The sequence below is a fragment of the Anomaloglossus baeobatrachus genome, chromosome 5 (genome assembly GCF_048569485.1).
Source record: "Anomaloglossus baeobatrachus isolate aAnoBae1 chromosome 5, aAnoBae1.hap1, whole genome shotgun sequence".
NCBI lineage: Eukaryota > Metazoa > Chordata > Amphibia > Anura > Aromobatidae > Anomaloglossus > Anomaloglossus baeobatrachus.
This window is the reverse complement of record NC_134357.1, coordinates 317,209,438-317,223,535: the sequence shown is the minus strand read 5'-3', so window position 1 is coordinate 317,223,535 and position 14,098 is coordinate 317,209,438. Positions and strand designations below refer to the sequence as shown.

Here is a 14,098-nt window from a genome sequence, read left to right as displayed (position 1 = left end):
ACAGCGGTAGCGTACATCAACCACCAAGGTGGAACACGCAGTCGGCAAGCCTTCCAGGAAGTCCGACGGATTCTGACGTGGGTGGAAGACACGGCATCCACCATATCCGCAGTTCACATCCCAGGCGTGGAAAACTGGGAAGCAGACTTCCTCAGTCGCCAGGGTATGGATGCAGGGGAATGGTCCCTTCACCCGGACGTGTTTCAGGAGATCTGTCGCCGCTGGGGGATGCCGGACGTCGACCTGATGGCGTCACGGCACAACAACAAGGTCCCGGCTTTCATGGCACGGTCTCACGATCACCGAGCTCTGGCGGCAGACGCCTTAGTTCAAGATTGGTCACAGTTCCGGCTACCTTATGTGTTCCCACCTCTGGCATTGTTACCCAGAGTGCTGCGCAAGATCAGGGCCGACTGCCGCCGCGCCATCCTCGTCGCTCCAGACTGGCCGAGGAGGTCGTGGTACCCAGATCTGTGGCACCTCACGGTAGGCCAACCATGGGCACTACCAGAACGACCAGACTTGCTGTCTCAAGGGCCGTTTTTCCATCTGAATTCTGCGGCCCTGAACCTGACTGTGTGGCCATTGAGTCCTGGATCCTAGCGTCTTCAGGATTATCTCGAAAGGTTATTGCCACCATGAGACAGGCTAGAAAACCATCCTCCGCCAAGATCTACCACAGGACGTGGAAGATATTCTTATCTTGGTGCGCTGCTCAGGGAGTTTCTCCCTGGCCTTTTGCATTGCCTACTTTTCTTTCCTTCCTGCAATCCGGGTTGGAAAAAGGTTTGTCGCTCAGCTCCCTTAAAGGACAAGTCTCAGCGCTATCTGTATTTTTTCAGAAACGCCTAGCACGACTTACTCAGGTACGCACGTTCCTGCAAGGAGTTTGTCATATCGTCCCTCCTTACAAGCGGCCGTTAGAGCCCTGGGATCTGAACAAGGTTCTAATTGCTCTCCAGAAGCCGCCTTTCGAGCCTATGAAGGATGTTTCCCTTTCTCGTCTTTCACAGAAAGTGGCCTTTCTAGTAGCGGTCACGTCTCTTCGGAGAGTGTCCGAGCTAGCGGCGCTGTCATGCAAATCTCCCTTCCTGGTGTTTCACCAGGACAAGGTGGTTCTACGTCCGATTCTTGAGTTTCTCCCTAAGGTGGTATCCCCCTTTCATCTCAATCAGGATGTCACATTACCTTCCTTGTGTCCTCATCCAGTTCATCAATTTGAGAAAGGTTTGCATTTGTTGGATCTGGTCAGAGCACTCAGGATCTACATTTCCCGCACGGCGCCCTTACGCCGCTCGGATGCACTCTTTGTCCTTGTCGCTGGTCAGCGTAAAGGGTCGCAAGCTTCCAAATCCACCCTGGCTCGGTGGATCAAGGAACCTATTCTTGAAACCTACCGTTCTGCGGGGCTTCCGGTTCCTTCAGGGCTGAATGCCCATTCTACCAGAGCCGTGGGTGCGTCCTGGGCATTACGGCACCAGGCTACGGCTCAGCAGGTGTGCCAGGCGGCTACCTGGTCGAGTCTGCACACCTTTACCAAGCATTATCAGGTGCATACCTACGCTTCGGCGGACGCCAGCCTAGGTAGACAAGTCCTTCAGGCGGCGGTTGCCCACTTGTAGGACAGGGCTGTTTGACGGCCCTATCACGAGGTATTCTTTTACCCACCCAGGGACTGCTTTTGGACGTCCCAATTGTCTGGGTCTCCCAATTAGGAGCGACAAAGAAGAAGGGAATTTTGTTTACTTACCGTAAATTCCTTTTCTTCTAGCTCCAATTGGGAGACCCAGCACCCGCCCTGTTTTCTTAGGGATTTTTGGTTTTTCCGGGTGCACATGTTGTTCATGTTGAATGGTTTCAGTTCTCCGATGTTTCTTCGGATTGAATTTGTCTTTAAACCTGTTATTGGCTTTCCTCCTTCTTGCTTTTGCACTAAAACTGAGGAGCCCGTGATCCCACGGGAGGGTGTATAGCCAGAAGGGGAGCGGCCTTACACTTTTAAGTGTAATACTTTGTGTGGCCTCCGGAGGCAGTAGCTATACACCCAATTGTCTGGGTCTCCCAATTGGAGCTAGAAGAAAAGGAATTTACGGTAAGTAAACAAAATTCCCTTCTTTTGGAAAGAGTTTGAAGAAACGCGGGTCCAAGCCTGGACTCCCGGCATGTCCCTTCTCACCCCACTGTGTCGGCGGTGTTGTTAAGGTTGATTTCAGGGCTGGAGCCTTACATGCCGCGCTCCTTCACCATCCCTCGGGCTCTGGCTTGAAGTGGGAGCCAGCACGGTTCTCCCTACCTTGCAGGAGACCGTTCTCCATCCGCAGCCCTTCAGGATCCTGCCGGACGGAGCACTCATCCCCAGGGACTTGAAACCCTGCGTCTCACAAGCTAAGTATCTGAGACGTTATTTTCGGGGGGTCCCTTGTACTTTATTGTTGGGGAGAGTGGGCTGTGTATCTATTCTGACATTTCCGGCCGGTTCTCTGGTTTTCGCCTGAGAACCGCGCCGATGGTGCCTGCGCGCCGGCCGCATCGTTAAATTTAGGCCCCGGCTTCGCCTGAGGCCTAGTTTCGATTTCACTGCCCCTGCATGTCAATCATGCAGAGGGACAATGCGGCTCCGCCCAGCGGCCGTTCGGCACAGGGGAGGGACACTCCTCTCTGAGGAAATGTTCCCTCCCCTGTAAATCTCCTTGGCCCTCCAGTTCCCGCTCTCAGAGTAGGCCCCGCCCCCTCTCCTCGCTCCGGCGCCATTTTATCAGCGTTCTCACAGCGATCGGCGCTGGCTGCAGCATCTCTCTGGGGGTCCGGGCTGTGGGATCTGGAGGGCACACAAACGGTCTGGTAAGCCACAACCTCCGGTTGTGGACCTGCTTATATACTCTCTGGGGGTCATTCTGGCTCAGAGCCCCCACTTCAGCAGCATGTCTCACACAAGGAGCAAGGCTGTACGCAATATGCACTGCATGTAAGCTCGTGTTGCCTGAACCGACAACATATCCACATTGTGATGCCTGCTCTAACCTGGCAATGCCTCAGCCTGGTATCGCACCCACAGTGGTCCCTCCGGCTGCTCCGGCTCCGGTGGCTGAACCCCCGGCTTGGGTAGAATCCTTCTCTAGGTCAATCTCCCAGTCTTTTGCCGACTCCATGGGACAGCTGTCCCGGACTTTGCTGACCATGCATCAGCCCCCTTCACAGGGCGCCTCTGCTGCTAGGGCTCTCTCAGCGGAGCTCACAGAGGATTCTTCATCTGGTCCCAGACCCCGTCCTCCTAAAAGGAGGCGCAGGGCTCCCTCTCCTTCCCCGTCCCGTGGCTCTGATTCACGAGCTGACTCGCAGGACGAGGAGGATGCCTTTACTGGGGGCTCGGACGCTACCTCCATGTGCCCCATTGATCTGTCCGAAAGTGACGCAGATGTTAGTGATTTGATTGCGTCCATTAATTCTGTACTGGACCTCAATCCGCCAGTATCAGAGGAGCAACCCTCTCTGGCAGAAAAGCACCAGTTTACCTTGCCTAAGAGAACAAGGAGTGTGTTCTTTAACCACTCCAGTTTTCAGGCCACTGTGACCAAGCCTAGGGCCTGTCCTGACAAACGCTTCCCAAAGCGTGGTTCTGATGACCGTTTTTCCTTTCCACCAGAGGTGGTCAAGGAGTGGGCTCATTCACCAAAGGTAGACCCTCCGGTGTCTAGACTCTCAGCCCGGACAGTTGTATCAGTGGCTGATGGCACCTCACTTAAGGATTCCACTGACCGCCAGGTTGACCTTCTGGCCAAATCTGTATATGAGGCGACAGGGGCCTCGTTCTCCCCATCTTTTGCAGCAGTGTGGGCTCTCAAAGCCATCTCTGCTTCTCTAGAGGAGATGCATTCCCTCACCAGGGACTCTATGCCCGAAATGGTTGCCTTAACTTCCCAGGCTTCAGCCTTTTCATCCTATGCCATGTCTGCCATGCTGGAGGCTTCTCACCGCACTGCGGTGGCTTCGGCTAATTCCCTCGCTATCCGCAGGATCTTGTGGCTTCGAGAGTGGAAGGCAGACGCTTCTTCAAAGAAGTACCTTGCTGGGCTCCCATTTGCTGGGTCCAGGCTGTTCGGTGAACAACTGGATGAAATTATTAAGGAAGCTACTGGCGGGAAGAGTACTTCCATGCCACAAACTAAAACCAGGAAACCTGTCCAGGGCAGTAACCAGTCGAGGTTTCGTTCTTTTCGTTCCTCCAACTGGTCGTCCTCTAAGCCCTCGGCCTCGTCCACTAACTCAGCCAAGGACCAAAAACCCAACTGGCGCACGAAGCCGCGTCCTCAGAAGTCCGCAGGAGCTGCTGCCACTAAGGCAGCCTCCTCTTGACTATCTGGCCGCGCCAGCAACGTCCTTGGTCAGTGGCAGGCTCTCCCACTTTGGCGACGTGTGGTTTCAACACGTCTCCGATCAGTGGGTGCGGGATATCATCTCCCACGGCTACAGGATAGAATTCTCTTCCAGCCTGCCAAACAGATTTTCTTTTTCGCTCCTAATTGGGAGACCCAGACAATTGGGTGTATAGCTATTGCCTCCGGAGGCCACACAAAGTATTACACTTAAAAGTGTAAGGCCCCTCCCCTTCTGGCTATACACCCCCAGTGGGATCACTGGCTCACCAGTTTTGTGCTTTGTGCGAAGGAGGTCAGACATCCACGCATAGCTCCACTGTTTAGTCAGCAGCAGCTGCTGACTATGTCGGATGGAAGAAAAGAGGGCCCATACGAGGGCTCCCAGCATGCTCCCTTCTCACCCCACTTCATGTCGGAGGTGTTTGTTAAGGTTGAGGTACCCATTGCGGGTACGGAGGCTGGAGCCCACATGCTGCTTCCTTCCCCATCCCTTTTTACAGGGCTCTGGGTGAAGTGGGATTCTATCGGTCTCCAGGCACTGAGGCCGTGCTCCATCCACAGCCCCTGGTATCTGCTGGACATGGAGCGGAGTATCTTCAGGGACATGGCCCTGCTACATGGAGGTACTCTGTGTCCCTGTGGGGACCGCGCAGACACACGGCAGCACTGCTGGGTGTGTTAGTGCGCCAGGGACAGCGGCGCTGTCCGCACTAGTGCCATCGCACACCACAGCGTTGCTGGGTGTGTTAGTGTATTGGGTGACTACTGCGCTAACCGCCGCTGCCATTTTTATTTAAGGCGCCGCTGGGATTTGTGGTGCGCCGGGGACTTCCGCGCCGGCCAGCACTGATATGCCGGCCGCGCTTATTAACTCGAGTCCCCGGCTTCTGGGCCTAGTCTCCCTTCGTTACCGCCCACAGGCCTGACAGTCAGGGTAGGGGCGTGACGCTGCATAGCACAGCAGCGCTGAGAGCTGGAGTATGTTTTGCATACTCCACCCCTCTCACTGTGTGCACTGTGAAACCGGATTCCCGCACTTTCTCAGGCACGCCCACGGCTTCCTTCTCTACAAGGACGCCGGCAGCCATTAGTGTCAGTTTCTGTACGATACAGAGACAAGTGTGGAAGACCCTGGCATTCTGATAGTCACACAATCGCTGCAACAGGCGTTAAGCAGCACCTGTGGTGCTAACCCCACTAGTGCAGAAGTGCACTTATAGATATGCTTGTACTATATACATTGCACTGTTTGGTCGCACGTTGTATATACCCTCCTGGATTGTGCGGAGGAGTTATCAGCATATTCTCTGTGTAAAACAAAGGTGCAGGACCACATGTTTTTCTATGCAGCCGGTACAGCATGTACGGCTATACGGCCGGCAGGTTACATAGACCCCCATTATATCCAACTCAGCCGGAGTCTCTGCTAATGGCCAGAGGATGAGGACGGTGTCTGCAGTATTTACTGACAGATTTTCTGAGACTATGGCTATGATACTAGAAGCCTAGCAGTCCGGACATGTCTCTCACAACATGGGCACTGTTGAATCATTGATCCATGGCCCCCCTCAGTGTGAACAACTAACAGCTCCGGGAATGTCACACGCATCCCAGAGTCACGGCTCTGCACAGACGTCAGTCCCAGACAGCCTAAGCGGGCTCACTATGAGCGGCCCTCGGTTTCATCAGGGTCCTAGCAGAAGGACTCTCTGTGTAATGAGGCGGAAGTAGCGGCTCAGGATTCTGATCCTGAGACCGCTCTCAATCTGGATACACCTAATGGTGACGCCATAGTGAATAATCTTATAGCGTCCATCAATAGAATGTTGGTTATTTCTCACCCAGCTCCTCCAGTGGAGGAGTCAGCTTCACGTATTTTTCTGGACCACTCTGCCTTCAGAGAGGCAGTCCAGGAACACCACACTTATCCAGATATGCGCTTCTCCAAACGGCTTAGGATACACGTTATCCCTGCCCCCTGACGTGGTCAAGGACTGGACCCAGTGTCCCAAGCGGCATCCTCCAATCTCCAGGCTTGTAGCTAGATCCATAGTTGCAGTGGGAGATGGAGCTGCACTTAAAGATGCCACTGACAGACAGATAGATCTCTGGTCTAAATCCATCTATGAGGCTGTCGGCGCACCGTTGGCTCCAGCATTCTCACCCTTGGGGCACTCCAAGCTATTTCAGCTTGTCTTACACAGATTGACACGGTTACACGTACATCTGTGCCGCAGGTGGCATCCTTAACCTCTCAAATGTCTGCATTTGTTTCTTACGCGATTCAGGTTGCCCTAGACTCTGCGAACCGTGCGGCAGTAGCCTCCGCTACTCCGTGTTTTTAAGCAGAGCCTGGTCTGCTCGTTAAGTGAATGGAAGGCAGATTCTGCTTCCAAAAAAGGGTGCTTAACCAGTTGCTTTTTTCTGCTGACCGACTGTTTGGTGAGCGTTTGGATGTAACCATTAAACAGTCCAGGGGTAAGGATTCATCCTTTCCTCAGCCCGGACACAACAAACCCCAACAGAGCAGGAGGCAGTCGGGGTTTCGGTCTTTTCGAGGCTCGGGCAGGTCCCATTTTTCCTCGTCCAATGTGGACTCAAAAGGATCAGAGGAGCTCAGATTCTTGGCGGGCTCAGTCACGCCCAAAAAAGAGACAGTCTGAAAACCCGCTTCCAAGGCGGCTTCCTCATGAATTGCGGCCTCCTCTCTCCGCATCCTCGGTCGGTAGCAGGCTCTCCCGCCTTGGCGATATTTAGCTGCCATAGGTCAATGACCGTTGGGTGTGAGACATTCTGTCTCACGGGTACAGGATAGAGCTCACTTCTCGTCCTCCAACTCGATTCTTCAGAACTTCTCCACCTCCCGGCCGAGCCGCTGCTCTTCTGCAAACAGGGTGCACTCTATAGGCAGAAAGAGTGATGACCCCCGTTCCTCTTCAGGAACAAGGTCACGGTTTTTACCCCAAATTATTTGCGGTGCCTATAAGAACGGGCCGTTCCCGTTCTGGATCTAAAACTGCTCAGCAAGCTCGTGGACACCAGGCGGTTCCGGATGGAATCCCTCCGCCATGTCATCGCCTCAATGTCCCAAGGAGATTTCCTAGCATCATTAGGCATCAAGGATGCTTATCCACACGTGCCGATTGATCCAGAGCACTAGCGTTTCTACGCTTCGTTATAGGAGACGAACACCTTCTGTTCGTAGCTCTACCTTCCGGCTAGCGACAGTCCCACTGGTCTTCGCCAAGGTCAGGGCAGCAGTAGTCACAGTCCTGCACTCTCAGGGTCACTCTGTGATCCCATATTTAGACGATCTACTTGTCAAGGCACTCTCTTAGGAAACATGCCGACACTGCCCGAACGTTGCGCTGGAGACTCTCTAGAGTTTTGGGTGGATCATCAACTTTTTAAAGTCAGATCCGACCCCGACCCTATCGCTAACATATCTAGGCATGGAGTTTCATACTCTCTCAGCGATAGTGAAGCTTCCGCTAGACAAACAGCATTCACTACGGGCTGCAATCTCTTCTTTAAGAACCAGTCGCACACATTAAGACGCCTCATGCACTTCCTACGTAAGATGGTAGCAATGGAGGCAGTTCTTTTCGCGCAGTTTCATCTGCGTCCACTACAATGTGACATTCTCCGCCAATGGGACGGGGAGTCGACCTCCCTCAACAGAGTCGTCTTTCTTTCTCAGGCGGCCAAGGAATCTCTACGGTGGTGGCTTCTTCCCACCTCATGGTCAAAAAGAAGGTCCTTCCTATCCCCATCCTGGGCGATAGTTACGACAGACGCGAGTCTATCAGGGTGGGGAGCAGTTTTTCTCCACCACAGCGCTCAGGGTACGTGGACTCAGCAAGAGTCCACCCTTCAGATCAATGTTCTTGAACACAGAGCAGTGTATCTTGCCCTACAAGCCTTCCAACAGCAGCTGGAAAGCAAGCAAATCCGACTTCAGTCGGACAACTCCACAGCGGTGGCATACATCAACCACCAAGGAAGAACGCGCAACCGGCAAGCCTTCCAGGAAGTCCGGCAGGTTCTGATGTGGGTGGAAGACACGGCATCCACCATATCCACAGTTCACATCCCAGGCGTGGAAAACTAGGAAGCTGACTTCCTAAGTCGCCGGGGTGTGGCCGAAAGGGTATGGTCTCTTCACCCGGACGGGTTTCAGGAGATCTGGCGCCGCTGACAGAGGCCGGACGTCGATCTAATGGCGTCACGGCACAACAACAATGTGCCAGCTTCATGGCACGGTTTCACAATCATCGAGCTCTGGCGGCAGACGCCTTAGTTCAGCATTGGTCGCAGTTCCTGCTACCTTATGTGCCACCTCTGGCATTGTTGCCCAGAGTGCTGCGTTAGATCAGGACCGACTGCGGCCGCGCCATCCTCGTCGCTACAGATTGGCCGAGGATGTTGTGGTTCCCGGTTCTGTGGTGCCTCACGGTAGGCTAACCGGGGGCACTACCAGACCAATCAGACTGGCTGTCTCAAGGGCCATTCTTCCATTTGAATTCTACGGCCCTCAACCTGATGGTGTGGCTTTGAGTCCTGGAACCTAGTGTCGTCAGGATTACCTCAGGAGAGACAGGCTAGCATACCAACGTCCGCCAAGATTGACCACAGGACGTGGAAGATATTCTTATCTCGGTGCTCGGCGCAGGGTGTTTCTCCCTGGCCGGTTGCATCGTCTATGTTTCCTTCCTTCCTGCAATCTAGGTTGGAAAAAGGGTTGTCGCTCAGTTCCCTTTAGGGACAAGTCTCAGCGCTATCTGTATTTTTTCAGAAACGACTTCCTCAGGTACGCACGTTCCTACGGGGAGTTTGTCTTCTCAGCACTCCGTACAGGCGGCCGTTAGAGCCCTGGGATCTGAACAAGGTTCTAATTGCTCTCCAGATGCCGCCTTTCGAGCCTTTGAAAGAGGTCTCCCTTCCCGCTTTTCTCGGGAAGTGGCCTTCTAGTAACGGTCTCGTCTCTTAGGAGAGTTTCCGAGCTAGCAACGCTCTCATACAAATCTCCCTTCCTGGTCCTTCACCAGGACAGGGTAGTTCTGCGTCCGATTCCGGAATTTCTCCCTAAGGTGGTATCCCACTTTCATATCAATCAGGATATCACCTCACCTTCTTTGTGCCCTCGTCCAGTCCATCAATTTCAGAAGGATTTGCATCTGTTGGTTCTGGTGAGAGCACTCAGGTTCTACTTCCCGCATGGCGCTCCTGCGCCACCCGGATGCACTCTTTGTCCTTGTCGCTGGTCGGCGTAAACAGTCGCAAGCTTCTGAATCCACCCTGGCTCGGGGGATCGAGGAACCAATTCTTGAAACCTACAGTTCTACTGGGCTTCTGGTTCTCTCAAGGCTGAAGGCCCATTCTACCAGAGCCGTGGGTGCATCCTGGGCATTACGGCACCAGGCTACGGCTCAGCAGGTGTGTCAGGCACCTACCTGATTGAGTCTGCATACTTTTACCAAGCATTTTCAGGTGCATACCTACGCTTCGGCAGACGCCAGCCTAGGTAGATAAGTCCTTCAGGCGGCGATTGCCCACCTGTAGGAAAGGGCTGTTTGACGGCCCTATCACGAGGTATTCTTTTACCCACCCAGGGACTGCTTTTGGACGTCCCAATTGTCTGGGTCTCCCAATTAGGAGCGAAAAAGAAGAAGGGAATTTTGTTTACTTACCGTAAATTCCTTTTCTTCTAGCTCCAATTGGGAGACCCAGCACCCGCCCTGTTTTCTCGGGGTTTTTCTGTTTTTTCGGGTACACATGTTGTTCATGTGGTATGGTTCAGTTCTCCGATGTTTCCTCGGATTGAATTGGTCTTTAAACCAGTTATTGGCTTTCCTCCTTCTTGCTTTGGCACTAAAACTGGTGAGCCAGTGATCCCACTGGGGGTGTATAGCCAGAAGGGGAGGGGCCTTACACTTTTAAGTGTAATACTTTGTGTGGCCTCCGGAGGCAATAGCTATACACCCAATTGTCTGGGTCTCCCAATTGGAGCTAGAAGAAAAGGAATTTACGGTAAGTAAACAAAATTCCCTTCTTTTCTGTCAACTCCCCCCTGCTCCAAGGCCGCCGCCTTCTCACAGGCCGTGGCATCCTTGCAGGCCAGCGGAGTAATTCTACCGGTTCCCGCCCGGGAACGGTTCAGAGGTTTCTACTCAAATCTCTTCCTAGTCCCCAAAAAGGACGGTTCCTTCCGGCCCATCCTGGATCTCAAGCTTCTCAACAAGCATGTTCAGGTGCGGCATTTTCGCATGGAGTCTCTGCGATCAGTCATTGCCTCAATGACCCAAGGAGATTTCCTGGCATCCATCGACATCAGAGATGCCTATCTGCATGTGCCAATTGCAGTTTCACACCAGCGTTGGCTACGTTTTGCAATTGGAGAGGAACATTTCCAATTTGTGGCTCTCCCCTTCGGGTTAGCCACGGCCCCTCGAGTATTCACCAAGGTCATGGCAGCAGTGGTTGCGGTTCTGCACCTCCAGGGGTTGGCAGTGATTCCTTACCTGGACGACCTTCTAGTCAAGGCTTCATCCAGTGCAGACTGTCAGCGGAGTGTCTCGCTCACTCTCGCCACTCTAGTCCAATTCGGGTGGCTTGTCAATCTGCCCAAGTCCACTCTGACTCCGACCCAGAAGCTCACGTACCTAGGGATGCAATTCGAGACTCTGCCGGCACTTGTGAAGCTGCCCTTAGTCAAACAGCAGTCCCTCCATCTGGCGGTGCGCTCTTTGCTGAGGCCCCGCCGTCATTCCATCAGGCACCTAATGCAGGTGCTGGGTCAGATGGTGGCGTCAATGGAAGCGGTTCCCTTTGCCCAGTTCCATCTGCGTCCTCTGCAGCTGGACATTCTCCACTGTTGGGACAAGCGGACTTCCTCCTTGCACAGGTTAGTGGCTCTGTCGCCACAGACCAGGGGCTCCCTTCAGTGGTGGCTTCGGCCCCTCTCTCTGTCTCAGGGACGCTCCTTCCTGGCCCCGTCCTGGGTGATCCTCACCACGGATGCCAGTCTATCTGGCTGGGGAGCAGTATTTCTCCACCACAGAGCGCAGGGCACTTGGACTCCGTCCGAATCAGCCCTCTCGATCAATGTGCTAGAAATCAGAGCTGTGTTTCTAGCTCTCTTAGCCTTTCACCAACTGTTGGCGGGCAAGCACATTCGAGTCCAGTCAGACAACGCGACAGCGGTTGCCTACATCAATCACCAGGGCGGGACACGCAGCCGCCTGGCAATGTTGGAGGTTCAACGCATCCTTCAGTGGACGGAGGACTCCATGTCCACCATATCTGCAGTCCACATCCCAGGCGTGGAAAACTGGGAGGCAGATTATCTCAGCCGTCAAACCGTGGACAGCGGCGAGTGGGCTCTGCATCCGGCAGTGTTTCGGTCAATCTGCCGCAAGTGGGGCACTCCGGAAGTGGATCTAATGGCATCCCGGCACAACAACAAGGTTCCGGTTTACGTGGCTCGCTCCCACGATCCTCAGGCCTTTGCAGCGGACGCGCTGGTTCAAGATTGGTCCCAGTTTCGTCTGTCTTACGTGTTTCCCCCTTTAGCTCTCTTGCCCAGAGTCCTGCGCAAGATCAGAATGGAGGGCCGTCGGGTCATCCTCATTGCTCCAGACTGGCCCAGGCGAGCTTGGTACCCAGACCTGCTCCATCTGTTCGTAGAGGTGCCGTGGCATCTCCCGGACCGTCCAGACCTTCTCTCACAAGGTCCGTTTTTCCGCCAGAATTCTGCGGCTCTCAGATTGACGGCGTGGCTCTTGAGTCCTGGATCTTGACGACTTCTGGTATCCCTCCTGAAGTCATCTCCACTATGACTCGGGCTCGGAAGTCTTCCTCGGCCAAAATCTATCACAGGACCTGGAGAATTTTCCTGTCCTGGTGTCGCTCTTCCGGCCATGCTCCTTGGCCTTTTTCCTTGCCGACCCTCCTGTCCTTTCTTCAGTCCGGTCTGCAGCTAGGACTATCCCTAAATTCCCTCAAGGGACAGGTCTCGGCTCTGTCAGTGTTGTTCCAGTGGCGTATTGCCCGGCTGGCTCAGGTGCGCACCTTCATGCAGGGCGCATCTCACATCATTCCGCCTTACCGGCGGCCTTTGGATCCCTGGGACCTTAATGTGGTCCTCACGGCTTTGCAGAAACCCCCCTTTGAGCCTCTTAGGGAGGTTTTTTTGTCTCGTCTTTCACAGAAAGTGGTCTTTCTAGTGGCCATAACGTCCCTCAGGAGAGTCTCTGATTTGGCTGCGCTCTCTTCGGAGTCACCTTTTTTGTTTTTTTATCAAGACAAGGTGGTTCTCCGTCCGACTCCGGACTTTCTCCCTAAGGTGGTTTCTCCTTTCCACCTTAACCAGGACATTTCCCTGCCTTCCTTTTGTCCGGCTCCTGTTCATCGCTTTGAAAAAGCGTTGCATACTCTGGATCTGGTGCGGGCGCTCCGGATCTATGTGTCTCGCACCGCTGTTCTTAGGCGGTGCACCTCTCTTTTTGTGCTGACCACAGGTCGGCGTAAGGGCCTCTCGGCTTCTAAGCCGACCTTAGCTCGTTGGATTAGGTCGGCCATTTCCGATGCCTACCAGTGTTCTCAGGTGCCTCCCCCGCCGGGGATCAAGGCACACTCGACCAGAGCTGTCGGTGCCTCTTGGGCTTTCAGGCACCAGGCTACGGCTCAGCAGGTCTGTCAGGCTGCCACTTGGACTAGTCTGCATACCTTTTCGAAGCACTACCAAGTGCATGCTCATGCTTCGGCAGATGCGAGCTTGGGCAGACGCATCCTTCAGGCGGCTGTCGCCCATTTGTGAAGTTAGGTTTCGCCTACTTCTCAGTTTTCTGTTTATTCCCACCCATGGACTGCTTTGAGACGTCCCAATGTCTGGGTCTCCCATAGGAACGATAAAGAAAAAGAGAATTTTTCCTCTGTGTTTCAGGGTAAGGGTGCATTCACACAACTATTTTTTATGGTAATTGCTTAGGTTACAATGCCCGGTCTAACCTCTGGGCTCCTCTGTATTATAAGTCTTATAAGCATATAAAAGACTGTTAGTACAAGTCATGAGTCCTGTGATTGGATCAGGAATTGGGGCCCAAACAAAGACCATAAAATACAGTCCTGGTAATTCAACCTAAAATACTGTTCTCTGTGAAAAAGCTGAGGTTAGGGCAGCTTTAATCTTCTGACCAAGAAAAAAAGAAAACTGGAATTGTAAACCATGCTAAAAATAAGTTTTTAGTTTGTTGAAAGCAAGTATGTACAGCCCATTAGCGAAATGCCTCCAAAAATGGAATGGCTGCCCATTCAGGCTTTGTTCAGTATGGGCAGTAATGTTGTCCCGATTAATTCTTTAGTGACACCCTCCTGCATTAGAAACAAAGACTGAATCAGTGTAATAAAGAGGGAAAATAACATTTTCTGATTCAACATTTCAGACATGTGCAGTTAGACCGCCTTGCTCGTGAGAAGGAATCGGCCCTCGGCTCTATGAAGGAAGCGCATACTGAGCATGTGCAGCGGCTGGAGAAGCAGATGAAGGAACTGCTGATGTGTGTAGAAACTCTACAGGTGGAGAAGGACAGAGCTCACTGCAGTCAGCAAGAAATACTGGCAGAAAAGGACTGCGCCATTGACAAGTAAGTGCAAACGCAATGAAAACCGCGTTAAATACATGATACACAGTTTTAGAAGAACACTCTGTCCTGGAAGCGATG

At 53.2% G+C, this 14,098-nt stretch overlaps 1 protein-coding gene across 2 annotated transcripts in view; it reads left to right on the top strand.

The window, feature by feature from the left end:
* The window catches only part of CCDC57 (coiled-coil domain containing 57), a 248,805-nt gene that overhangs the window by 56,552 nt on the left and 178,155 nt on the right, over positions 1 to 14,098 (top strand). For both annotated transcript variants that reach the window (XM_075349739.1, XM_075349738.1), the window contains exon 7: positions 13,820 to 14,020. In XM_075349739.1, coding sequence (XP_075205854.1) covers positions 13,820 to 14,020 — 201 coding nt within the window. The remainder of the gene's footprint in view (positions 1 to 13,819; positions 14,021 to 14,098) is intronic.